The following is a 27,050-nucleotide window of genomic DNA, read 5'->3' as shown; positions in this document are numbered from 1 at the left end:
TTTATATAGTGCTTTATATAATATTGGTTGTGCCAGAGGAGATTTACTGTGTTCTGTGTAATGTTTCCAGCTGAAGTTGGTTCATTGAAGATTCAGAAATGTTCAGCTCTCTTACAAAAAGTCTTTGCAATCAGGATATATCCCAAACCCCTTCAAGCTGGCCGTTATATCATAACAGAACATGATGTTAGCTTTCTCTGTTATGCTGCTGATACTCAGCTCTATATTTCTTTGCAGCTCAATGAAACAGGAATTTGAATGAAATGCATAGCTGTAGAAAAAAAAACTGGATGACTAATTACTGCTAAATTCTGACAAAATAGAGATGTATGTAATAACAGTTACAGACTAGGCAAGGCAAGGCAAGTTTATTTATATAGCACATTTCATACACAAAGTGCTTCACACAAACAAAAAACAACTATAAATTTGTAATTCAAGAGAGGTGTTCATTAGGACACACTTTGATGAGTGAGTGTGTTTAGATCAGGGTGTCTAACTGCTAAACACACATTACCTTTCAAATAAGCCTAAAGGACTTGTTTAGCTGTATCGGGAGTTTAATTAGGGTTGCATCTAATCTCTTCAGGGCTCTGGCCCTTCAGGAAGTGAGTTTGAGACCTTAGGGCTGGTTTAGATGTAGATCAGAGAGCTGAATGAAGGAGGATCAGCCGTCAATCTGTCTGACCGCTAGATGGCGACAATAATTCTTCAAATGACATGCATTGAAGGAGATTTTAGAGCGGGACTCTCTCTCTCTCTCTCTCTCTCTCTCTCTCTCTCTCTCTCTCTCTCTCTCACACACACACACACACACACACTCACACACATATACACACATTAGGAGTAGCAGCTCGGTAAGTGTTACTCAACCTTTTCTCAGATTTTCACAAACTTCTCGTGTGATGATACAGTATCTGATGTTTCATTCCGTGTCAGACTCACGTTGTTTTTAGCTTAGGGTTAGGTTAGTGTTAGGTTAGTGGGATCTGGATTACACAATACCAGAGTTACCGTCAAGTGTGTTGAATGTGTTCTCTATAAGATCTAAAACGTTTATTTATAGTAACGATGCATTGTTTTGTAAATATGACTCCTGTAACAAGTCTTTACGATGGAAGAACTTCATTTATTAGTTAAAGACACGAGAGAGGTTTGCTTTAGTCAGCTGGGTTTTGTTTCTTTGGTTTAGTGTGTTAAATCATAACTAGAACTAAACCCTGCTGGATTCTTATATTGCAGTGAGAACACAGTTAGGTTTGTTCTGGTCCTGGTCTCGATAGAAAGACCAGCTCTTCTCAACTGATGGGTCACCACTCAAAGAAAGATCTCTGGTTGTCAACTACTCAGAAAGAGCAGTTAGAAATGAAACACTTCTACTGTAATGTTTTTGTTCAAGTCAAGACACAGAAACAGGTCTGATGTTAAGAGTATCACGGCGTGTTTTGACACGTGTGGGATAATGTAGGTATCTTCTTTTACTGCCTACACAAGCCTCTTCATGAATCACTATCAGACCTTTCTGTTCTTCTCCTCCTACAAATCAAGTATTGACTATTATAGAACACCTTTTTCATATAGTATTATGCTATCTTTCCTTTCCTTGATCCTGTTGATCGGTTCTTTCATCAGGAAGGGATCTGGGTAATTATGAACCTGATCAGACGTCTAATACTGATAAAGCACACCTTGATTGCATTGAATGAAAGTGTTTGCGAAAGCATTACTATAGGACAGATTCAATATTGCTGGTGTTTCGCAGATATTTTTTATGCACAGCAATTAAAATGAACTAGCTCTAATTGAGCATTCAGTGATGATTTTTTTCCCCGCAGTGACTCAGATCACAAGAATGTGTAGTTAGTTATCTGTCCTGTGTGAAAACTAGGGCACATAATGAGAGTTAAACATTGACTGGCAGGAAAACAGGCTGCCTCGCTGGTAATGTGTAGAAAACAGCAAAACCCAGCATCAGCCTTTCTCTTCTGTAAAGCTGTGCTGGTCTTCAGTGCTCATATGGTTTTCCTCCTCATTCTGTGTCTCCAGGATCAGAAAATAGCCCATCTCCTTGATAGCACGTCTACATCACAGAGACATCTATTTGACGTCTGCAAGACATATTTTTTTAGAGTGTTTGCTCATCTGTAATATGTCTATAGACAAATGAGGAAAGGGCAATACTAAACGTGGTTTTATAAATGAAAAGTAAACAAGAAAAAAAAAGTTTTAAGACTATAAGAGTGAATGCAGCTTCTGTCGTATGTCAAACATGGAGTCAGAAGTCAACTAAGAAGAGCTTCAGAGACATAGAGATGCAGGTTAGTTTTACGACGGATATATAACATTTATGGAGGTTCAAAACAATGGCCACCATCCACCATCATTACCAAGCTTGGAAGAGTCAGGATAGATTTTTTAAAACCTCTGACTGGGTTCATCTGAAAGAAGAAAGTCATATACACCTAGCATAGCTTCAGGGTGAGTTAATTTTGAATGAACTAGTACTTTAAGATGTAAATGGTTTAGAATGTATGTAAAACTGACATCTTACAGATGGTTTTGTGAGATTTCTTGATATCGTCACATCCCTAGCGTTAGGGTTAGCTCAAGTGTGGGATTGTGTCCCTATCAGAAATAAATACAGTAATCCAAACAGCCCTGGTCCGGACATGGGTGCGATGTGGAGTGTGTTTAGGATTAAAACCACATGAGGTTTTATTTGTGCAACAGAGATGTCAACTTCAGCACAACCTTGAGCTGTATTTGAAAGGCAAATACTTTGAACTCTTGACATCACACCTTACGACATCCAGCTTTGTCTTCTGGTGTGGATCTCATTTTAGATGGGCGTTCAATCTGTCGACCAGCATGTGTGCTGGAGAAGCTTTTCAGGATGATGTCATTACTGAAGTATTGGCCTCGAGCAAAACAGATGCAACCGAGTCATTCAATGACACCCATAATTTATGCCTGATCTGCAGGATTATATAGGGTCATTCTGTGGAGAAAGATCACTTTAGAAGTTTTTTTTTTCCAAAGTTTGCATGACAGTAACTCAAGGAGTTTAAGAAATTTAGATATGGATATAGCAAATGTACTTTTTGGCATCTTAATTTTTAAAACCCTGTACGGTTCAGTTCCAGGGAACCTACCTGAGTGCCATAAATTGTTATTTTTTCAAGTTTGCATTATAACTAAAGAGGAATTAACAATATAACTTTAGATTCTGGTTCCTAATAATTAGTTTTTTGGAGGGTTTTTCAAGCCCCTGTATCATTCATTCCCAGAGATATGGTGATCTCAGTGACGCTCCAGATTCAGATTTGGGGGGAAAACATTAATGTTTACTAATGGCTAATAATGCAACAAAGATCACTAGATTTTAGTCAATAGATTTTATTAATAGAAGTATTATCATGCTGCCATCTTTCTTAAGTCATATTTATCGCATGTAATCTGGCCCTGAATCTCAGGTGAAAATAGCCATGATATTTGACTAACCGTGAGTGTTAGAGCTGGCTCTGACCGCCGGCGACTCGTTTGTGTTTCAGGAGAGCATGTCATAACGAGGAGGACCAGCTCTTCTGACTGACACACGTCTCATCCCCGAGCCGTCATGTCCACCGCCCTCAAACAGGTGTTCAACAAAGACAAGACGTTCCGGCCCAAGCGGCGCTTCGAGCCGGGCACGCAGCGCTTCGAGCTGCACAAACGAGCGCAGGCGTCTCTGAGCTCGGGGCTGGACCTGAGGGCCGCGGTCAAGCTCCCGCCGGGCGAGGATCTCAACGACTGGGTGGCCGTGCACGTGGTGGACTTCTTCAACCGCATCAACCTCATCTACGGGACTGTGTGCGAGTTCTGCACAGAGAAGAGCTGCCCGGTGATGTCCGGCGGCCCACGGTTCGAGTACCGATGGCAGGACGAGCACAAGTACAAGAAGCCCACGCCGCTGCCGGCGCCGCAGTACATGAACCTGCTGATGGACTGGATAGAGATGCAGATCAACAACGAGAACATCTTCCCCACCAGCATCGGTGAGAGCTTCCATCCACATCACTCACGTACTACAGAAGTCCTCAGCAGCGCAGCTTCATTTGTAGAAATAGACAGCAAGATCGTATGGGTCAAAATGATCAGTTTTTCTTTAAGACAAAAATCATTAGGATATTGAGGATATACATAACTAAGAACTTTGGACAATGTTAAAGGTGATTTAGATTTAGACTTAAAGGAATATTTAGATTTTTACAGATTATTCCAGATTTTTAAATAATTGAATCTCAGCCAAATATTGTCCTGTCCTAGCAAATCATACTTGCAAAGATTATTTATTCAGTATCAATATATATATAAAAAAAAAGCTCTTTCGATGTTTGGCCAAACAACCAAAAACACTGAGTAAATTATGCAGAACAATGAAGTGATGTGATCAAAGAAAGACGCACTTATGCAGCAAACATGTCGGCTGTGTAAAGCTTTAAAAAGTGTCTGAGAAAGAGTACAATTATTACAAGCACCGACAGCGAGAGACCGTTTAGCACTGCATCTCATGTCTCTGATTAAGAGAAAAGATGGCTGTTGCTGGTTTCCGTGTGATGACTGAATTGGCAAAATGACCAATGATGCAGACTGATATATTTTTTAATACACTCACGAGTTGCATGTAGTTCATTCAAACAGTGCTGCAGGAGCTCGGTGTATCTGCTTGTTAGTCAGCTTTCATTAAGATTTTCATAGAGTTGCGTTTGTAATAATAAACTTCATATTTGCAAGGTTTAACAAAGCCATTAGTGAAACATCTGCTGTAAGAACCGCCTGATCTCTTCTGCATGCAGCACATCTGGATTTTGCTGGACAGTGCGTCTGAATTACTATCGATTCAAAGAAACTGATTATCTTTGAGTTTTCTGCATGGTGACAGATTTGTTAAGTTCAGTTCATCATCTTTTTGGACCATTATTTGCCCAATCCTCTCTAAACACTCAACACATCATGATACTAAACACCTCACAGATCCTTGATTTGTATGTGACCAGATATGGTTGTTAACTGTGTAATCACTCATTCATTTCCATTGCTTTTCTTGGGAGGCAGTGACCCTGTCTGTCGGGGTTGCCAGGTTTTCACAGCAAAACCCACACAATTGTTACTCAAAAGTAACCAGTCGCTTTTTATGGGGTACTCCAGGTAAAAATCATTATTGGTTATTATTGGTGTCGCTTCAAGACAAACATTCCCCGGAGAGAGCGTTAAAGTAGCCTCATTCCTCGGGAAAACACTGCTGTCTGTAACCCTGTAACCCCATATACACACAGAAACATCAGATCTCCTTCACAAGAACACAAAAGACATGCTCTCAATAATTGAAGGCCATTAGATGCCCTGCAGACACATCAGCTCTCGCCGTAACCGGACCTGTCGTGATCCACAGACACTGAAACACAGCACCCTTCACTCCTGCTCTGCTTCGAGATCCTCTCACAACACACTTTTAATGCATTTTAATGACAGGACAAATATTTGTGCATTCATAGTGCTATACCAATTATACAGAGACAGGCAGACTGAAAAATCAATTCAAATCAAGACCGTTCCCATTTATAAATAAAAGAGAAAAAGAATACAGTGTATAATTGAAAGTAAAATCCACAATTTTAAATGAAGATAAAGATACAAATAAAGTAAATCCTGTTAATAATAGCTGAGAGTGCTGGTGAATGTGCTGTAAACGGACCAGACCGTTTCTTCTCTACAGACAGTGTAGACACTATCTCTGTTCACTTCAGTGTCAAATCTCACTAATGATGTGATGCTTAGACCTGCTATAATGTGTTAGTTTTCTGTTTAGTTCCAGCAGTTAGTTGTTTTTTTTGGTGATTCTCCGTTCTTCCATGAATCACTTGCTCATTGCTTTGAAAGTCTTGATCAAACAATTTCTTCTTATTATTTTTGGATGTGTAATTTTTGTCCAGTTTGTGTTTTCCTCTTTGACTGTTTTACTGAACCCTACTGTAGTGTGATCTTAGACCGTGTCCAGAAAGTTTGGCTGCTTGTAGTTTTCTGCTTCCTCTCTGCACTGTAGCTCTGGGACACTGATGCTGGAATATATGTGGCACAGATTAAAATGTTTTGTGGTGTGAGTAGTCCTTTACGGATGTATGGCCAGATCCCACATGGGCCAGTGCTGGTTCTCAGTGGTTTGATGGAGGTAATACATCCTTCTACAGAGAAGTGTCAGGAAGAGTCTCTCAGTTTGGAGGAAGGAAGAGGAAGATCCAGTGCATTTGACATCCTGTGACAGTTTCTGGGGGTCGTTTGCTTTTCTATTGATAGTTTTCACGTGACGTCACATCTTTATAGGAATGCCCTCCTGGAGGCCAAAAAGAAGTCCTGATCTGTTTGCCTATGTACAAAATGCATCATTAATATGGTGATTACTGAATTTGATCTTTTAATATTACTGTTAAATAAATTTACTTAAGGGACACAGGACACAAACATGAACATAGAATCCTGACCTGAAGTTTTTGACCCTAAACCCAGATTGTTATGTTTAATAGGGACCCCATCATAAATTGAGTTTATAATATACGTGTATGTGTGTGTATAAACCACATTCAAGAATTGCTGTGTTCACAGCAGTTTGTTTTTCAGGCTGTATTATGAGCAGATTAAGAGGGTAGATGACCTACAGTAACTGACCCACCCTCCCGACCGGTCACATGACCGGTCAGCAGCTCAGCTTATCCTGCGCTGACGAGGCTTTATGAAGATATCATCATGCTTTGAATAATTGAATCACACACAGCTGTAGACATCACAGAACAGTGAGCGATGTGATGCTCTTACTGTACAGCAGCTTTAACCTAACTAGCAGCATGTTCAGTGCATCATTTACAGCTCTTTTGTTTTTGGACTGAGGAGTATATGACTTGAAACATGTTATCTGTGGTTATTGAGTAAAATGACAGAATCATGGCTTTCCCTGTTCTTCAGAGCGCTGAACAGATCCAGAGGAGAGTGTGTCTGAATGAGAGACGCTGATCTGTGATCTGAATGCTGCTCAACAGTTTGAAAACAAGGAGCGTTTCATTCGGCCATGAGCAGAACATAATGAGCTTTTGTTAGGAAACAAAGGCACTAATTCAGTGTCACAAACACACACACTCATGTACACTTACACAACAGCCACTAGTTCAGTCTTTCCACAAAAACACAAGCATTATTTTGTTTTAGAATAACTACTTTGTGATTTGTTTGTACTTAAAGCTTACAAGATTTATTCCTGCTGTTCTCCATTCAGACTCTCGTCCATCATAAACAGAGTGACCGTGAACTCACACACATCACACACCAAGGGCTTTTTCCGTTTCTGTTCTAGCTAATTATTGGGAAACAGATCATTATATATTATAAACTCACTGTGTTCACTACATTCATATGTGTTAGAATATCACACAAACTAACGTGTGTGTGTGAGAGAGAGAGACTAAGTCTCTGTGTGTGTGTGTGTGTGAGTGTGTGTGTGAGAGAGAGTGTGTGTGTGTGTGTGTGTGTGTGTGTGTACCCTTGAAATGGTAAACTCAAGGCAGTGTGCTTATTGTTTAAAAACGTGTTGGAACTTTCAGAAGATTTGATTCCTAATGAATTTACCTTGTAATGTGGAATCAAATAAAGTATATAAAATGTGTGTGTGTGTGGATACTGCTATTCCACAAGGGTAGGAATAGCAGTATATTTTGACTTTGTGGGGACATTTTTTAGGTCCTCATGATGAAACAAGCTTATAAAACATACAGGATTACTGACATTTTTAGATTTTCAAAATATTTAGTTTCCTGTAAGGGGTAGATTTAGGAGTAGAACAATAGCACATACAGTCTGTACAGTATAGAAACATTACACCTATGAAGAGTCCTCATAAAATATGGAAACACAACACGTGTGTGAGAGACTCTGTGTGTGTCCGTCCACCATACATGGTTGTTGTCCCTGTTAATGAGACTGCTGTGGAGCAGAATAGTGAAGGTTAGATGATATTTGTGTTTAATTCCTGTAATGTTCTTGTAACTGGTTAACTAGTCCTCTGGTTAAGAGATTTCACAAGTTTACACTGACAGGTAGTATGCAGAGTAAAGGTGCCACTCTGCCACTTCCTGTTTGTTTTCTACATTCATTCTTTCTCTCTGTGTTTTGGTCTTTCAGGAATTCCCTTCCCGAAGAACTTCATCCAGATCTGTAAGAAGATCGTGTGTCGTCTTTTCCGTGTGTTTGTACACGTCTACATCCATCACTTCGACCGGATCCTGCTGATGGGAGCCGAAGCGCACGTCAACACCTGCTACAAACACTTCTACTACTTCTCCACCGAACTCAACCTGATCGAGCGCAAAGAGCTGGAGCCGCTGGTGAGAACTAAAATACAATAAAGGATCATTTGACTTTCTTCTAAAACTCTCTTCATTTGGAAAATTAACTGACATTGCTTTCTCATCACGTTCTTGATGCGGATTGCTTTGATTTCATTCTGAAGCCCATGACTTTCTTTCTTCTGTGAAGCAAAGCGAAAGAGAGAAAGAGAGCAGGAGTTAAAAACAGAAAAGCAGTCTATTCCAGGTCTTCTGAAGTGAAAGATGTTTTGTGGTAGACCAGACACAGATTCAAGTTTTCTTGTGTTCATCAGACGAGAGAAAGTTCTAGATTTGTAATCAGTGATGGCACAACGAATCATTAACCCTGCAGTGTCTGTGCTGTGAGTGTGTGTGATATTGCTCTAATGCTTTTCTCTCTTTCTGGGTATTTCAGAAAGAAATGACCTCTAGAATGTGTTTGTGAGTGTTTCCAAGCACACACCTGAGAGGCTTTACTCTGGAGTTTTAATCCATGAGCTGGTCGTTGCCGTGGAGATGAGGTCATCACTGGGGAGCCTGTGACATCATCTCTGCGCCGTCTAGTGGTGAGACGCTGACCGGACACTCTGAGGACAAATCACTGGCGTTTCGTTCAGACATTCGCTCAAATCTACACTAAGAAGTGGACACCTACATTTTAACATTCAGCTCTGTGAGGTTTGGATGAGCTGCTTTCATTCATCTTCATGTTGCACTGAAGTGAGTTTCAGTCACTGGATCATTTGAAGAAACATCTCGCTGTCTTACACATCTGATGCTCAGTTCAGCCACAGAATTTTGCTCGTCTTCAGCGGAGGACAGTTGAAGTGAAAAGAAATCCTCTCACAGTATCTGCACTGATTCTGTTCCAATTTCTAGTTTGCATCCTGTTACTAAACCACTAAAATTAAATGGTTTAATTGGTGTCGAGTTCAGTTTTTTAAAGGGGTATCTGTGTATATGACATAATTTTGTGTATTTGGTGTAATGCAATGTGTTCCTGTGGTTAAATTTTCAAAAAACACAATATTTTTCACATAGTGTACACACATACTGTTTCTCTAAGCCCCGCCTTCCTGAAAAGGATCGATTTGTACAAAGCTCATCGTTCTAAAACAGTGAGGTAAACTCTGATTGGCCAGCTATCCAGTGCGTCATGATTAGTCAAATATCTCAAGCGTCTTATGGAGTCATAACGTGATGCTGTGTCCCAGCGCTATGACACCAAAATAATAAAACACATTATAAACAAGGCATTTGTTGCATCCAGTGACATAATTACTGATTATCCTTAAGTGATTAACTAAGTTAAAGCTTTAGACTATTCTTGTAGAGTTTGAACAGAGACTATAAAGAGACTGATTCTAAGTCAGCATAGATTCAGGAATCAGTTCTCCTTAAATGTGCTGAAAACACTCTAATATTTCTGTTCAACTGTTCTGGAACAGTGTTATAAACACAACGTAACACTGATTTCTAGTCCTGTTCTCTTTTGGAAACACAAAGTAGTTTTACTTTCACGACAAAGCACAGCTTCTCCAGCAACACTACAGACAGAATAATAGCTCCGCCTTCTTCATTAAATAAAATCACTCTGTGATGTAGAAAGGTGGGGGTGTCATTAAACGAGGCATGTTAGGTGGGTGTGGACAAGTAATAACTTTTTATAAAGAATATCTCTTGAGTTTTGAGACTCTTATCTATGCACTAACATCTTGTAACACACCCCAAAGAGAAAGGAAGACTTCACATCATGAGTTCCCTTCATCTTTTTTGTTTGAAACTTGAGTGTCCTGTTTAAACAAATTAATAATAATGCAATAAAATATTTTGGTTGTATTTAACTGTATCATTTATATGAACATATAGCAGAAATATTTGATTATAAGGGTTTTTTCCAAAATATGAACACTCTTAGTAATACTTCTACATATCCTTGTATTGAAATCTGGTTAGTTTTTCTGCAGTGTACCTCTAGCCGATCTGAAACAGCCTGTAAGCTCTTTATCATTGGCACTTACCTTGATTACATGATACCTGTAAGTCTGGAGGTTCTTAATTCCGCGCCGGATTAGATGCAGGTCTGGAGTGCTTTGACGGGTGTTTCTGTTTTCTTTAATCTCAGATTTGTGAGCCAAGGCTGATATAAGAGTCGTCGTGTCTCTGCTTCTCAGTGCTGCTCTAGAGCTCCAGATGAACACGTTTATGCTCCACATCCTTCATCATGGCACAGGCTCACTCCGATTCTCTCGGTCAGGTTGTTTTTCTGTCTCTCTGGGGTCTGTGTGCTAGAGCGTGATCTTCATCATGGGAGAGAAGTCGTCCTCGTCCGGGCCGCCTCTGTGTGTGCAGCTCTTCTCCGCCGTGGCACTGGTGTGTTTCGGCCTTTACTGCATCGTCAAAGGAATCTCCTTCGGCCTCTTCAACTGGTGGTACATTCTGGGCTCCGGATGCCTGCTGGCCACCGCCTTTGCTGCCTTCCGCGTCTACGAGGTGTGCGTGATCATGGCTCAGACGGAGATGGCCGAGGAGAGCCGCGAGGAACGACCGGTCTGAGCCTGTTAGGACCTTCATGTGGAGTAAATTAAATCAGAGCTGCAGACTGACAGAACTTACAGGTCAAATGAGGGACAGAGAAAACCATGTACTGAATGTTTACAAGGCAAGTGTCAACTCTCTAGCATATTGAAAAGAGCTAGTAATCATTAGGTGTTATTATAAAACATCTATGAAAGACGTTGGAAAAGGTTTAAGGGGACAAAAATAAGCAAAAATATTAATTAGCTGTGACATGAAGAAAATAAATTCTGTTGTTATTCTTTTTAGGGTAATGAAATCAGAAAAAGTCAAATTGTTTTTTTTTTTTTTTTTAGATCCTTTACCGAAACTGATAGTCTCTTGTGCTTGTTGTTATTGGATCGTAGAATTCAGCTTGAAATCAATTGTCACCTAGAGATGAAGATTAAAGGAAGTTTCATGTTTTAATGCATTTAATTCCTGGTGTTTTTTTTCAGAATGAAGTTATCCTCATTTAGCATTGTTTTAGCATAACACTGGGAACAATTCTCATTCAGAAAACATACATTTTGTTCGTAACACACTGATTTAAAAAACACTAAAAACAGGGATCTTTACATAATCTATTCACTTTGGAGTTTGAATGAGTTCTTTAATTTTTGGATAAAAAAAACATTCTCAGCACAAAGAATGAATGAGAAAAGCAGCATTTCCATCCTATTTCATATGTGAAAAAAAACTAAATAAAAAATAAGAAAAAAACTGAAGAATAATGATAATAACAAACATCATGGTAGTATAAAGAGGTTTGTATGTTCTCTGTGTTTTGATGTTGGTTTCTCTCACAATCCAGAGACATACAGGACAGAAGTGAAGTGAATATGAATGTGTGTGACGGACTGGTCATCTGTCCAGAGGATTGTTCTGTCTGCAGCTTCATCACTCCAAAGAGGACAAGCGCTGGGGAAAATAGATGGAATATATGATGGATGTTCAGTCCTGTGATGTTCCTCTCTCTCGGACACTCTTTCCCTATCGATGTGTCCCGGATCCATGTTTCCAAACAAAATCATTCCAAAGACATCCATTTATCAAAACATAATGAAAAAGGAAGACATAAATTAGACATATTTCATCTGAAAGCTGTTTTTCTGGTTGTAGAGTATGAATTTTGAAAAATGTAGTCATTGCATGCACTTTGTCTGAAAGCAGTGAAAATGATTCACCGTTTGATCCACACACACTTCTGTATCGCTGTGTGTGAACAGTTCTGAAAAGGTGACTTCAGTATTGAACAATGCTTGTTAACAACTGAAAAAAACTGCAAAGAAAAACATTTTTGAAAGCTTTTCAACCAATTCCTGTATCCTGTACACATGATCACATACTCTGTCCAGTCCTGCAAGGGTAGAGTTCGTTTCATGAGTGCTAAGAAAAAAACTATAAATTGTTTTATTTGGTCACAAAACTAGACTTTTCCAGAAGTTTTTTGGGTTTCAAACCTACAGGATTCTATTTTGCATAAAACAATATGCACATAAAAAAAGCTGGCTCACAGTATCAAATGACAGGCTTTTTATTAAAAACAATAAAATCTGTAAATGTTGCACATCTGTCAGTATCTGCATTTCTCATCTCACACATCAATATACACCACAACATAACAGAAATATGATTTGGTAGTCATTTAATGAAACACAATGTGTGTAAAACTGAATCCTGTTCAGAGGATCTAATGAACTGTTCGTTAAGTGCTCTGAGATTGTTAACAGCGAAGGGTCAGCCGGCTTCCTCTGCAGAACAGTCAATACCGGCGTACGTGAACTTCTCATAGAGTGTTGTGTTGACGTACGTCTGGAGAGAACGAGAGGACAACGTTTACAGCAAAATAACTTTGAAAGACAAATAATGCTCCATCTCTGGATCTCATACCTTTCTCTCTTCCAGCATACGATTGAGGGACATCAAGATCTGAGCGAATGAAGGTCTCTCGTAAGGTTTCTCCTTCCAGCACTGTTTCATCAGCTTATACCTGCAGAGAGAGAGAGAGAAGCAGACTCATCTCCACTCTTTCCTTCGCTGATTGAAACAAACGTCTGAGACTTACACCTCATCATCACAGTTGAGTGGCTTCTCCAGCCGATAGCCCTGTGGGAGTTTCTCGTACAGCTCTGCGCACGTCATGCCACAATACGGCGTTCCACCTGCCCATTAAAAGCCAGCAAACCACATCACGTCAGTAAGAAAACAGACTTTCAACTCTGCCTGCATTGATGTCGAGACACACACCTAAGTTGACCACCTCCCAGAGCAAGACTCCATATGACCACCTGAGCAGAGAGAGAGCAGTTAGCACAAAACACCAAACACTCGCTCTCTCTCACACACACACACACATTTGTTTTGTTATATTTGTAAGGACTTTGATCTAATTTTTTTATGCTGACCTAACAATATTTTTTATCGCCCTACACCAACCTTACCCCTAAACTTACCCATCAAAGAGACTTTTTAGTTCTTTTACATTTTAAGATAAACTTCATTTAGCATTTTTAATCATTTATTTGCCGTGTGAGGACCCACCAAATGTCCCCACAAGGATAGTAAAACATTTTTTGACTTTGTGAGGAACGAACAAACAAACAAACACACACACACATATATATATATACACACACACACACGCACACACACATACTTACACGTCACTGTTGGAGGTATAAACGCTGTAGTTGAGAGATTCGATGGCCATCCATCTCACTGGCAGACGTCCCTGTGGAGAAACACATGTTAAAATCACATATTCATTAATGCATGACAAGATCAGCGGTCTTCAGATCATTACCATGGTCTTCTTCACGTATACCTCCTGACCTCGGGACAGGCCAAAATCAGCAATCTTTGCCACAAAGTTTTCTCCAACCAGGATGTTTCTGGCTGCAAGATCTCTGTGGATAAACTGCAAAAAAATTATATTCATGGAGAAGTATCTAGTCAGTGTTTCTGTGAGTGTTGTTCAGAAATGTTTTTACAGCCTTTATCTGGAGTTCATTAATTGTGCAGTGATGCAAATCTTGAACCAGCAAGCCTCACTGTCTCTATATTCTATGACAACATATTATAAAAGATTCCATTCTGTGAGAAGATAACAGACCAGTGACCATGCTAGATGCACGCCATCAACAACATCACCACCATTATTTAAAGTCTCGTAGAGGTTTGGCCGTGGATGATTGGAGGAAAGTGGCCTTGTCAAATGAATGCATTGCCACTGTTTTGTGAGGAAAAGGAGGTCCTACAGGTTATGAGATGAAGAGGAGGTCAAAGGAAAAGGAAATAACGTGACATGTGGCCAGATTTGGTGCCGTATACTTGGAATTTGTGCTCTGCATTTAACACATCCAAGTGCACACACATAATATTGAGAAGTGAACACACACCAAACACACACCCAGAGCGGTGGGGGTTCGGTGCCTTGCTCAAGGGTCTCTCCTCAGTCTTAGTATTATGAGTGGAGAGAGCGCTGGACATTCATTCCCCCTATCTACAAACCCTGGACCTGGGACTCAGACCCTCAACCTTCAGGTTACAGGTCCGACTCTCTCTAAATTAAATAATTAAAAAAAAAAGTAGTCAGGTCAGCTTTATTTATACAGTGCTTTTAAAAATATGGATTATGTCGAAGCACTTGACAGTATCAAACTGAAGAATACAATGTGTATAATGACAAGACTTTTTTAATTAAAGGCATGTCTTAAGAGATGTCTTTTTCCAGCTCAGTTTAGATTAAATAGTATCTGTGCAATGAGATAGACAATAATCACTAGAAATTAAGTGTCCGTATCTGAGCAAGCCAGAGGCGACGGCAACAAGGAACCAGAACTTCTGTGACGGAATGGAGGGAAAAAAACAGAAATGGAGAAAGCAGGCTCAGTTAGGGGCCAGTCCTCCTCTGACCAGATTAAATTCATTTTAATTTATTTTAATGTATTAATTGTTTCTCTGTCTATTTTTATTATATATATATTTGTATTATATACATCTTTTTTTGTGTACTATAATTTAATTTATAAATAGTAGTAGTAATAACTACTACTTCCCAGCTCATGGACCCGATCTCTCCCGACTGCCAGGTGTGCTGCTGAGGGGTTTGCGTTTATAGCTCCAAGTAGATTTGTTTTTCTTTTGGAATATCTGTTGGTTTCCTTTTCTCTCTCTGAAAATGTGGTAAGATGGAATCATTTTACAATCATGGTGAATAATGGTCTCTCCTAATTTTGTCACTTGCACTGCTTGCCACGTACACAGCTTTAGCTTTCTCTTTCAGTGACCAGGGCTTTACATGTGATACATGTACATGCTACTGATTTCATTCACACCTTACCACTTCAAGCACACACAAATCAGGTAACCAACTTGATTTATTTTACACACGTTTCAGACAAGCGTAATCTCTTCAGAACATTCAGTTCTCTCCTCTGTCCTCTCCTCTACCACCTCCCACCACTTCTATAACAAATGATTTCACCTCACTTTTCAGAGATAAAACCAGAACAATCAGCAGTCAATTCTGAGCCCCACACACACTTCCAACCAACCTGTGCACATATTTGATCATAGCGACCCACGACAGTGACGGTGACAGGTATATTATATATTCTCATTACTAAATACAGTTAATATTGTTTATATGTAAATTTGAGCACAATTACTGTGCTGGTGGTCAGTGTTTTCCTCGCTCACCTGTTTCTGGCTCAGGTAGTCCATGCCACGCGCCACATCTGCAGCAAAGTGCAGTAACTGCTGCGACGAGAGCGTGGACGCAGTGCTGTTAGCGATGGCAAAGGCAGGGTCCGTCTCTAAAACGCGGCTCTTACGCAGAAAGTCCAGCAGATTTCCATGAGGAGCATATTCAATGGCCAAATACAGGTATCCTGCGGTAGAAGCAGACAGTGTGAGTTCTCAAACACAATCATGATGCACCGGAGAAGATCAGCAGGCATCGGTGGGATATGAAGCGCACACCTCTGTGTTCACACGCTCCCAGAAGGTTAATGATGTTCGGATGATGACCCAGTTTACACAAGACCTCGAGTTCCCCGGCAAAGTCTCTGTGGTCATCCTTAGAGGCGTATTCTATGGTTCAGACAGAAAACAAGACATTGTGAGTGAAATTGTGTGAATGCTAACACACATTTTGACTGTGTCCATTGAATTCCTCTCACCTTTCATTCTCTTGATGGCCGCGTCCATCCTCAGGCCGTCTTTCTTAATGCGAGCTTTCAGCACCTGCCCAAAGTTTCCCTCTCCGATCACATCCTGGAACTTAATGTCACTCCACTCCAGGGTGGGATAGACCACAGACTGGCTGGAACTGGGAACTTTTTTGGGCACGTGTAGTGGCACAGAGCTAAACTGGACCACAGGCTCCTCTCTCTGTGATCACAGTAGAGATAGATGTTTAACGATGATAATTAAGCTCCAACACATCTGAAGCAGCTAATGAAAGACTTCAGCATCAAAACTGAAGTGAGCTAAACACTGCTCTGTGGAGGACATTCAAAACCTGTTTACAACAAGGTCGTTATCTATAAAGATAACGATACAGGTGTGGTTCTAGCCTGAACTCTAACAATGAAGGCACAGAAAAATTACATGGTTGGAATGACTTTGGAAATGTTTTTTTTTTACCAGCTGATAAACCATACGAACACTGACACCAAATCAGAATCAATCCTGCAATCCTGTAACAAGCATTTGAAGCAGCAGATGTGTGTGGACGCTAATATAATCATATTTATAGTTATCATTCTTGGTGAGACGATTCCTTAGCCTGCTTTAGAGTTAAAGCTGTGACTGAATTCAGCTGAGTTTTACTGTAATGGATCTGTAAATTAAAGCATACGGTCTGTGAGAATGCTGAATTTGGGTCTGCGTCTCACCTCTATGTTGTGGAAGGCCTGCACCATGCGTCTTTGGAAAGTGGCTCTCTTGAGCTGCAAAACGATGCAGAAGACCAGAAGGATAGTGATGCACGTCATGCCAGCGGAGCCCAGGATTGCATAGAACAGCATGTTACTGTGAGTCTGGAACCCATGCAGCTCTGAAAGAGGAAAAATTTAGAATCATTAATAGCATTTTAAAATGTTGAATTTTTTTTTTTTTTCATGAAAATGATCTTTACATGTGAAGTATTAAATAATGTCACTTATTAAATGTTTGTTAAAGTTAAATGTTAATAAAGATTTAACTTTTTTCCCTTTCTTCTTTCAAGATATATATGGCTTGTCTCTCTACGTATGGTCCATATCTCATCCTGTAGAGGGCAGTGTCACTCTCTCAGTGTGTCTCACTGCTTCTGTCAGTAATTGCTCTCCCAGAGACTCACGTGAGTTCTCTTGCATCATCAGCGTCTTGAGGCTTATCTGTGGTTTCTCAATACTCTCTCCTATGTTGTTGACGCTGCAGAGCTCCAGCTTGTAGGTGGTATTGGTCATCAGACCCGCGAGCTGGAAGTGCATGTTGGTCTGGTCAGTCTGAACTCTGATCTCCACCTGAAAACTGTAGTCCGTCTGCTGGTAGCGGATCACGGCTTTGGAGATGGAGTGACCCTCAGACACTGACCAGGTGATGACGGCCGAGGACTCGCTGATGTTACAGGTGGAGATGTTGGCAGGAGGAGGAGGAAACTCTAATGATTGCAGCATAACAAATCATTAACTCCACTGGTATATACAGCTCATCGGCATACATACAGTACACTCATATGAAGCACTTTATAATATGAAGCAAAACAGTTTGATTAATTTTGGCATTATCAACATAATTTGCTATGAAACTGTGTTCAGTGCTCAGCAATCAGTGCTGTATAGTTTGTGTGAATGACATGCCAGTAACAACAGGAATACACATGTGACCCCGGAAACCCAGAACACTTTTTTGTGAGAAATTGAGATTTATAATTGAAATGTAGAGCTTGTTAGGATTGTTAGGTTTTAACTCTCATTATTTTGAATATTGGAAATGTACAAAATATCTTCATGGAACATGATTTTTACGTCAAAATGAAAAATAGATGATTTTCATAATGAACTGTTTAACAGGTGAAGCTATTGCTACAAATATATCTGTGCTACTTATGACTGCTTTTGTGCTCCAAGGTCACGTACAGCTGCAAGTTTAAAAAAGTGAGAGGCACAAATGTATCCTTACGGTCACTCAGTGTCCAGGCGCTGATGGTGGGACAGGCCTGTCCCTCGGAGATGCTGCACGTCCTCACTTGGCACTGGTATTTGTGTCTGGGTTTCAGCTGGTTCAGATGGTGGGTGGAGGAGTTTGACGTGAGCTGGATTGACCTCTTGGTTTCTGAGGCTCCGACCTGCTGACACATGACCTCGTAACTCCAGTCCTTCTTGGCAGGAGATGTGTCCCACGACAGGAGCAGTGCGGTCTGACTAACGGGGCTCAGCTTCATACCCATGGGGAATTCTGAGACAAACAAAGTCATCTTATCATCCCGCAGAGTGATGAACATGACACTGTGTTTGAGATCTTACCGAGCATCTGTGTGGAGAAAGTGGCTTCGGGGCCAAGCTGACCGGTTCCTCCAGGGCCGTGGCGACTCAGCTGCACCTGTGTGGTGTATTGGGTCATGGGAGAAAGGTTGTCCAACCTCACCAGAGATCCACTCACTGTGGAACACATGGAGAAATATGTCTATATCTACGTAAACGTACAAAAGTAGTTTCACAGTTTTTTCAGTCCCCTACATTTAGTGAAACAACTAGAGTTGTAAAGATTTACTCATGATGTGATACGTTTCACAACACGATTCATACAAGCTGAATAAAACGTAAGTTCACTTTCTGCCAGCATGTGGTGCTTATGAACAGCAGCAATACAGTGTTTCCTTGGATATGCATTATTAATATGGTGAATACTGAATTTGGTCTTTTAATATTACCATAATAATTAGATTTTAGATAGTTTTTACAATGTTTTATGGCACTGTTTAATAATTGAAATATTGCCATGGGTGCTTAATATGGATTAAAAATTGCCAAAAATTAGATTTTTTTTAAAGAAATACCTTTGGTTTATTTTTTTCTGAGACAATTGAAATATTTGTGGCTTGTACTTGTGCTGGTTAGCAATTAGCTTTAGCCATCACTTTTTTCAGCTAATGGTTGCAGGCTTGCTTTCTAGTGGCTTATAAATACTACAACGATATTATACAGAAGCAAAAAATGGAAAGAAAATCTAAACCTTTTTTAGAGACAGTCACTTCCCTCAAATATACATTCATAAAAATTCCTATTGACAGTTATATTAAGATTCATGAAAAATCTCAAACGATTTGAACCCTGGCATATTTGTATAAATCTTTACCTGATTTGCAGTACATAGTTTTATCCTTTTAAACAAAACAAGCATGAGATGAGGTCAGTGATTCTGGAAGCAGTCATGTGCTTTCCTCCTCTGTGAAATGAAAAGCTCTTCCGGAGCAATAACTTCACCCACATTCTTCCAACTATCCATAATATATTCTGTATTTGACATCAATCAGAAATATGTTCAGCTCATCATCTTTTTGTAATCTTTTGCACAATGGGAGATTTTATTACACTGGACAGTATGCCAAGAGCAACACAGTGACCTGTAACCTTGGATGTGAAATGCTCCAGCTGTCATATGCAGCAGCAAACCACAAACACACAAGCACTGTTACCCTCAACGCTTGTCCATTGAGATGAGCTGGTCTGTTTATAGAGGACCCTGGCGGAGGTGATAGGCCCGTCTCCGGTGTAGGGCTCTTTATTGAGCAGCAGCAGCAGGTGATCTGGGCCGCTGTTGTTCAGGAGCGGAGGATACTGGGGCTGTGGAGGAACTGAAACCAGAGCAGAAACTAATTTGGGTTTTCATTGTCAGAGCAGTTTTTACACAGAGATGCTTTTAGAGAAACACAGATTTCAGTTTGTTTAATCATCCAGGATCTAAGCCACACAGAGCAATAGTAACACCAACATGAGGAAAATGGGACACAGGACCTTTGAAGAACCTCACCTTTGACATTCACAATGAATTCTTTCTCTTCCTGATAGTTTTTGGTTTTCACTTGACACGACCAGCGTCCAGCGGCTGACTTAGTGATCTTCTCCACCCTGAATATGGACGTTGTTTGATCATTTTCTGTCTGTGTGTCCACTGCCTGAGAAAAATGAAAGAAGAGGTGTTTGATGAACAATGCAGCGGCTAAAGACCTCAGGGCAGTGTAGTTGTGTTACTGAGATGAGACTTACATAGACAGTGGTTTTGTCTGGTTTGACCAGGGTTATTTCCCCGTGTAAAGGAGCGGGCTGACCTGACACAGAGCAGTTGACTACGTATGGGACGCCCGAGTTGAGCTCGATGTCTCTCAGACTGCTGACGATAACAGGTCTCATGTCTTTTGAAAAAAATCACAAGCAGACAAGGATTGAGCCCAGAGATCTCCCAGAAACACAGGACCATTTCTTTAGAATCAGTGATTTTGACCTGGGGTCTCACAGCGAGCTCCGTGCCTGCCTTCACACACACATCCTCTGAAGCGATTGCATTTGCCCAGATCACACTCACACTTCTGTTTACAGTCGGCACCGTAAAAACCGGCTGGACAGACTGGAATCACAAAATACAAATGAAAAGATTAAGTAATATTTTAACTAAATATTTGCAAAGTGTTTAAATTCACTGCACACAATTCAAAACACCTTCAGTGAAACTACAGTACAACTATTACTAGCATTTAGACACAGTAAAACAAGGACTATTAAATTAAGTTTCCTCTCACCCTCGCTGCAGTTAAAACCTCTCCATCCAGAAGCACAGGAACAGCCGAAAGGCTCTCGGAGACAGAAGAGCAGAGAACGACAGACTCCGTCCACACAGCGCTCCTTACAGTCCCGACCGAAGCGGCCCTCGCCACACACTACACACACAACACACACACATCAGATAACACACACTACACACACACACACATCAGATATCACACACTACACACAACACACACACACATCAGATAACACACACACAGCGCTCCTTACAGTCCCGACCGAAGCGGCCCTCACCACACACTACACACACAACACACACTACACACACACACATCAGATAACACACACACACACACACACATCAGATATCACACCCTCACCACACACACACACACACACACATCAGATAACACACACACAGCGCTCCTTACAGTCCCGACTGAAGCGGCCCTCACCACACACTACACACACAACACACATCAGATAACACACACTACACACACACACACACACACACATGAGATATCACACACTACACACAACACACACACACATCAGATAACACACACACAGCGCTCCTTACAGTCCCGACCGAAGCGGCCCTCACCACACACTACACACACAACACACATCAGATAACACACACACAACACACACACATCAGATAACACACACTACACACACACAACACAACAAAATAGGGTCTGATTCATAAACCAATCATGAATATTAAAGCTAAAAATGACCCCTGTAATAAATGTGAGCTGAGTATTTCAGCAAAGATCATTACCTGTTTCACAGGTGGGCCCTTTAAACCCCGGAGGGCAGATGCATTCTCCCGTCACATCATCACACACTCCTCCATTAGTGCAGGACAGACACGATTTCGTACAATCCGATCCCCATAAACCAGCCTTACAACCTTTACCAACATAACAACTGACCGTTACTCAACAGGAGCTCATATATAATCAGTACATATATATAAATATATCTGATCATATATATCAGTGCTTTGATACAACCTGTGTTGTTAAAAGCGCTACATAAATAAAAATCTTGAATAATCTCTTCACAAAGAATCATTGCGTCCAAGTCAGTGAAATAATTCACTGTTTATTCAACAAATCAACAAAGACATTTATTGAACACAGTCAAGATACAGTGAGAGATGCACATCCTGAAAACAGTTTAAAGCAGCCAAATATTTCTGTAGATCCAGACAAATGAATCACTAATTGAGTGTTCATTAGCAATGAAATATTTATAGTGAGTTAATTCATTTTTATGATCATGACATTTGTGATTTAACTCTTAGGAGTATAGATTTTACACATTACCGGACACTTTAACGAGAGTGACTGTGTTTGCTAAGAGACTTACTCCTGACGATCAGTCGGGTTATTGCTGAGCTGAACGGAGCTCCTGAAATGTAACGGATTGCATATATTCCTGCATGGCTTTGGGCTTTTGCGTTGATTATTGTGTAGTTAACTACATCCATAATATCCCCTTGGGGTGATGAGTGTACAAAATTTCCTGAAAAACAAAACAACAACTAAAAATAATGTTACTGAAATTCTTATTTGTATTTTTTGCCAGAAAAACAAGGATTATGTGGTAAATACTGAACATGTGCAAATGCTGTTTAAAAATATAAGCCAAGATAAATAGAAACAAATATTTAATACAGGGTGCCATCATTTTATTTTATCTTGAGATAATGAGTGAGATAATTATTATTATTATTATTATTATTATTATTATTATTATTATAATTTTTGTTTTGTAAAAGGTTAGATTTAACACTGGTGCGGTTCGGGTCAAACGGTTCTGGTCTGGCACAGAATTAAATGTGTGGCGCTGAAACAGTAAAGCCCCGCCCTTCTTTGACTTGATTGGCTATATAAATCATTCTGATATTGACCAGCACTGTCTGTAGTTGTTGTTTTTTTAATCACCCTAACAACAAACACAGCAGAAAATAAATACTGAATTTGGCAGGGACATTTTTCTCCGTGACAAAATACATGTGTGGCGTGAAAGCGTGAGAACTGTGTCAACTGTGTGAGTCTCACAATGAATGCATGAGAGTTGGCAGCCCTGTTAATAATAAAAGTTAAAAAAAAAATCTTTATAGTGCCTATGTAGAGACTACGATAAAACAAGGCGTAGTTGTATGTTTATGTGGTTTATGAAATGTTTGATTGAGTTCCCACCATTTTTATCGATGACTGTGTCCTCTGGTGAATATGTCTTTCTCGAGTATGAGATGTTAACATCTTCGCCTTCGTTAACAGTGATTGTAAGAGATTCAGGGAGGAAAGCAGCTGAAGCAAAAGGAAACCATTAAACCTCATCTGGTTAGATGTGCATAGACTATTCAAACAAGTCGTTCCCTTCAAAGGCTGTCAGAGTCATTACCTTCGTGGAGCATCTTGTATGTGTAGATTTTACTCCTGTTAGAGTTTTTGACCTGGCAGTAAAAAGCTCCGAAGGTGTGATTGCGGGACATCCAGGTGACTTTAGCGGCGGAGTGGTGGCTTCTGTCCGGTTCGGCACTCAGGATATGAGCCTCCTGATCCGGATACTCGTGGCCCAAACTCAACGAGCCGGTGCCAGGAACGGTCCAGTCGCTGCTCACACACAGCAGAGACGGAGAGGTCAGCGAGGACACCACCGGGTCCGGATTGATCAGAGTCACGTCTGAGAGGTCAAGAGCTCTGCCTGCAGAAACATGACGGAAATCATCATTATTTAGTGAATCAAAGAGCCATTCCAGCAGAACCACTCCTGAACCTCCTCGGTGACCTCTTCTGGTTTAGCATCAGCAGGACATCTGCTACACGTGTAACAGTTCTTTCCATCCAAAGTATTGTCTAAATGTGTTCTTTAACAGGAAGTAACACAACTTATGCAATTCTGACAACATATCAATTATGGTATTGAAACGAGGTGATGTGGTTTGCACATTATGAGACACACACTAATCACTCCAGGACTGAAACGCTTTACATAAACACTGAATGGACCAAAACTGAAATACTGGCATAAAACTATTGGAAATATAAAAGTGCAACTCAGAAATGTCTAAATGTGTGTGTTTAAACATGCCACGCTATGATTGTGCAGTAAATGTATATGTTGTATATCATTTATTTGAAACAATGAAGAGTCAGACAAGTTTTTTCAGCAATAAAACTGTTATCTTACATCAGTTGGATTTTTTGGCCTTACATCAGTGAAATATAAAACTCATTTCACTCCTTCCATAGTCATCATTGAACCTACAGTTTAACACTTTACAGGCATACAGTAAGCAAGGGCCACTGTATTCACTGCTGACTATTAATAATTGTGTGTGTGATTTCTGCTTGAGAAGGGTTTTGAAATCCTTCCCCTGCATCTGTTATTGTGTGTGTGTGTGTGTGTGTGTGTGTGTGTGTGTGTGTGTGTGGTTCATCTTTTGTGGCAAAATTTTGATTGATAAACTTTTGTCAAAACTTTTAATCAAGCAATAAATTACATAAAAATAATGAGATACAATCAGGAACAATAAGTCATCAGTGCATCTTTGCAAGGCACAGAAGAGCTGAATTGTGGTATTAAGGCAGTGGTTCTCAACCACGTTCTCTCTTAATCAAGCACACCTGATTCATGTAATCAGCTAATTAGTAGAGACTACAAGACCTAAAATGGGTGTGTTAGACAAAGGAAAGATGCAAAATGACCCTCTTTATGAATGGGCCATTCAGTCAAATATTTATTTGGGACAAACACAATGAAGTGATATATCATATTTTTTTTATACTATGGGATATCTACAGAGTAAAAATTACAAACTATTTCCATGGAGACAGAGACATAGACAGAAACATGTTTTCAGTGCTGCGACATGAATTTATCAAATAGTTTTGCAAGCTACGTGACATTTCTCAGAAGCAAGTTAAACTGCTGAGAGAAGAACCCAAACATTCATACAAGCACTTAATCTCTCTCTTTCAACAGTATTAGCCTGCATTTCACTTGCTTAAGTCTCTGCTAGTAGCTGTGAAATTATGTTTTAGGAATTTCAACAAAAGGTTTGGGATGTGAAATGTCGTATCTGAACAATTTATGTGTGATTGTGATTCCATTTTTATTGACTGAATGCAAGTGCTTAACGTGATAGAAAGCAATGTAATGGTTTCCACTGATTAAGAAATATTTTTGTTTGCTTGATTGGTTATATTTGGCCTGTTATATTAATAGGGAAGGGGGGCCCACAAATTTGTTTTGCCTATGTTTCCAAAAGAGATCAATCCAGTCCTGTTTGTAAGAGATAGTATAGTAATGAATGAGAAGGAGTTTGATAGTGTGTGCACGAGTAAAGTTTGAAATATGCCTTGAAAGGCCTCTTGTACAGTCCCACTTCATCGCTGTCATATTTAAAGATAAATCATTGAAGGTATGCAGCTCTACATGTTATTGATCAGATCATATTCTCCATCAGCAGTAGAAAGAATCGGCATAAATCTGTGTGTTCCTCATAAATGCCTTGTGTCAGGTCAGGCTCATTCAAACACAGTTTTTAGTATGTTCTGCTTGCTGGTGATGGGAATATTTTTGTCAGAGTTGGCAGAATGAAGTGGGTGTGGATCTGTTAAGAGATGAGGGGAGGAAGAATGAAACTCAAGCTCCTGCTTTAAGAGGATTACAGATTTAAACTTGCATGATTCTTGTTCATTTATTGAGGAGCCAGCAGAGTACTAAATCATTATACTGTCCACTGTGCACTTTTGTAGTGTTATGACAAGGCTCTGGGTTCTTATACAGAAACTCTCTCTCTGTCTTACACACACACAGGTTTCCAAGTTTTATGGGTTCATATTTTCCCACAAGGTCAACATTTACTGGTATTTCTATCCCTGTAGGGAAATCTGGAGCCCATAATGTAGGGAACAATCACACACACGTTTTTGGGGTTAAGAGCACTCATGTTGAACCATCTAACTTACCGAAATTACATATGAGAAATTTAATCAAAGTGTAATAATTTCTCTTTAAAAGAAGATCATTTTAAAAACAAAGTATCACCTCCATAATTATCCATAAATATAAAAACAACACAGACGCCTCGAGTATCTCACAGCCTGTGAGACACTCGAGTGAAAACATAGCCTGGGTTACCTGTGAGCAAGCAGCCAATCAGACACAGCGTGATGCAGGACAGGTGCCTCATGGTCCTCGTGGAGCAGTCGATGCCGGCCGCTTCGTCTACATCCACAAAGAAGATCTTCTGACTGTGGGTCAGAAAAAGCAGTCCGCACACATCCCTCGATTTGAACACAAATGAACTCTCCCTTTCTTTTCCTCCACCCTCTTGTCTGCCGTCCAGAAACAGGGAGTTGAAGTTCCTTTTTCCTGTTTCCTCTCTCTGTGCTGTGAGGATGGGAAAGGCCGCAGCTCAAACAATCGCATGACATTAATTGCGGCTCCTGAAGGGAGGCTCCCACTTAAAGACGAGAGAGATATTCAGCAGCAGCCTTCCTGAGAGAATCAATCAAACCTTTTAATCAGATGCTTTTTCAGTGATTTTGATCATGACTATCCAAACTTCCTAGTCAAACTGTTGAGAGCATTAATGAATGCTGAAATTCAGCTTTCACTGACACATTGTTCTTATTTGTAGATGGTTTGTTCTAAGATCTTTGAGAAGCCAGTTCTTTTATGGAACAGTTCCTGTAATGATTTTGACTTGAGTTTTTTGTGGTTCCTCACAAGAATCAAGCAAGCATTTAGCAAGTGTCTGGCACTCAAATGTTACTTTAGTCATAAAAGCACCATTCATCCACAAAAATAATCATTACAAAGTCAAGAGTTTGTTTTATTCACAAGCTAAAACAATGATAGAACTATTTCAGCTCTGGCCTCTTACCCACATGTGGTAGGAAAAATATTTTCACAGCCCTTTGACTGTAGGCAGGAACAGCTTAAGGAACGAATGTTTAGACAGAGCTTAGTTCTTCTTCCTCTGTGTAGATTGTGTGTGTGTGTGTGTGTGTGTGTGTGTGTGTGTGAGAATGTGCCACAGCTAAAGCTCATTACTCTTTAAGTTTTAATTATGCAGACCACACACATCTATCTAATCAGTGTTTAATGGTGAGCAGCGTCTGTAAAGTGAAAAGAAACTAGAAGACAACCTGAAGCACAGAGGAAATGATAAAGGAGGATTCTTCGGGATCTGTGAGGTCAGTTACTGAAGCAGGGTGGACTTCCTCTCTCTCTCTGTCCACACACCCAGAACGGGCTCAGAGCCAGGCTCTACATGGCCAGAAATGCTTCGCTC

At 40.2% G+C, this 27,050-nt stretch overlaps 2 protein-coding genes across 2 annotated transcripts; one reads left to right on the top strand and one right to left on the bottom strand.

Annotated features, from left to right (window-relative positions):
- Positions 1-781: 781 nt before the first annotated feature.
- On the top strand, positions 782-9,315 carry LOC122344968 (MOB kinase activator 3B). The gene is made up of 4 exons (XM_043238649.1): positions 782-857; positions 3,552-4,034; positions 8,206-8,408; positions 8,806-9,315. Exons 2-4 carry the CDS (start codon positions 3,617-3,619, stop codon positions 8,833-8,835), a joined length of 651 nt encoding a protein of 216 aa, XP_043094584.1. The 5' UTR covers positions 782-857; positions 3,552-3,616; the 3' UTR covers positions 8,836-9,315.
- A 3,028-nt stretch (positions 9,316-12,343) lies between these two features.
- Positions 12,344-26,056, bottom strand: tek (TEK tyrosine kinase, endothelial). The gene is made up of 23 exons (XM_043238631.1): positions 25,892-26,056; positions 23,147-23,449; positions 22,942-23,052; positions 22,106-22,261; positions 21,513-21,644; positions 20,737-20,874; positions 20,442-20,564; positions 20,207-20,352; positions 19,971-20,115; positions 19,636-19,794; positions 18,464-18,598; positions 18,120-18,395; positions 17,296-17,598; positions 16,850-17,010; positions 16,133-16,343; positions 15,933-16,043; positions 15,651-15,841; positions 13,753-13,866; positions 13,610-13,680; positions 13,197-13,237; positions 13,015-13,111; positions 12,840-12,939; positions 12,344-12,761 (listed from the first exon to the last, which is right to left on the bottom strand). The coding sequence occupies exons 1-23, from the start codon at positions 25,941-25,943 to the stop codon at positions 12,687-12,689; spliced, it is 3,351 nt and encodes a 1,116-aa protein (XP_043094566.1). The 5' UTR covers positions 25,944-26,056; the 3' UTR covers positions 12,344-12,686.
- Between the last annotated feature and the right edge of the window lie 994 nt (positions 26,057-27,050).

The sequence above is a fragment of the Puntigrus tetrazona genome, chromosome 5 (assembly GCF_018831695.1).
Source record: "Puntigrus tetrazona isolate hp1 chromosome 5, ASM1883169v1, whole genome shotgun sequence".
Classification (NCBI taxonomy): domain Eukaryota; kingdom Metazoa; phylum Chordata; class Actinopteri; order Cypriniformes; family Cyprinidae; genus Puntigrus; species Puntigrus tetrazona.
This window is presented reverse-complemented; position numbering and strand designations above follow the sequence as displayed.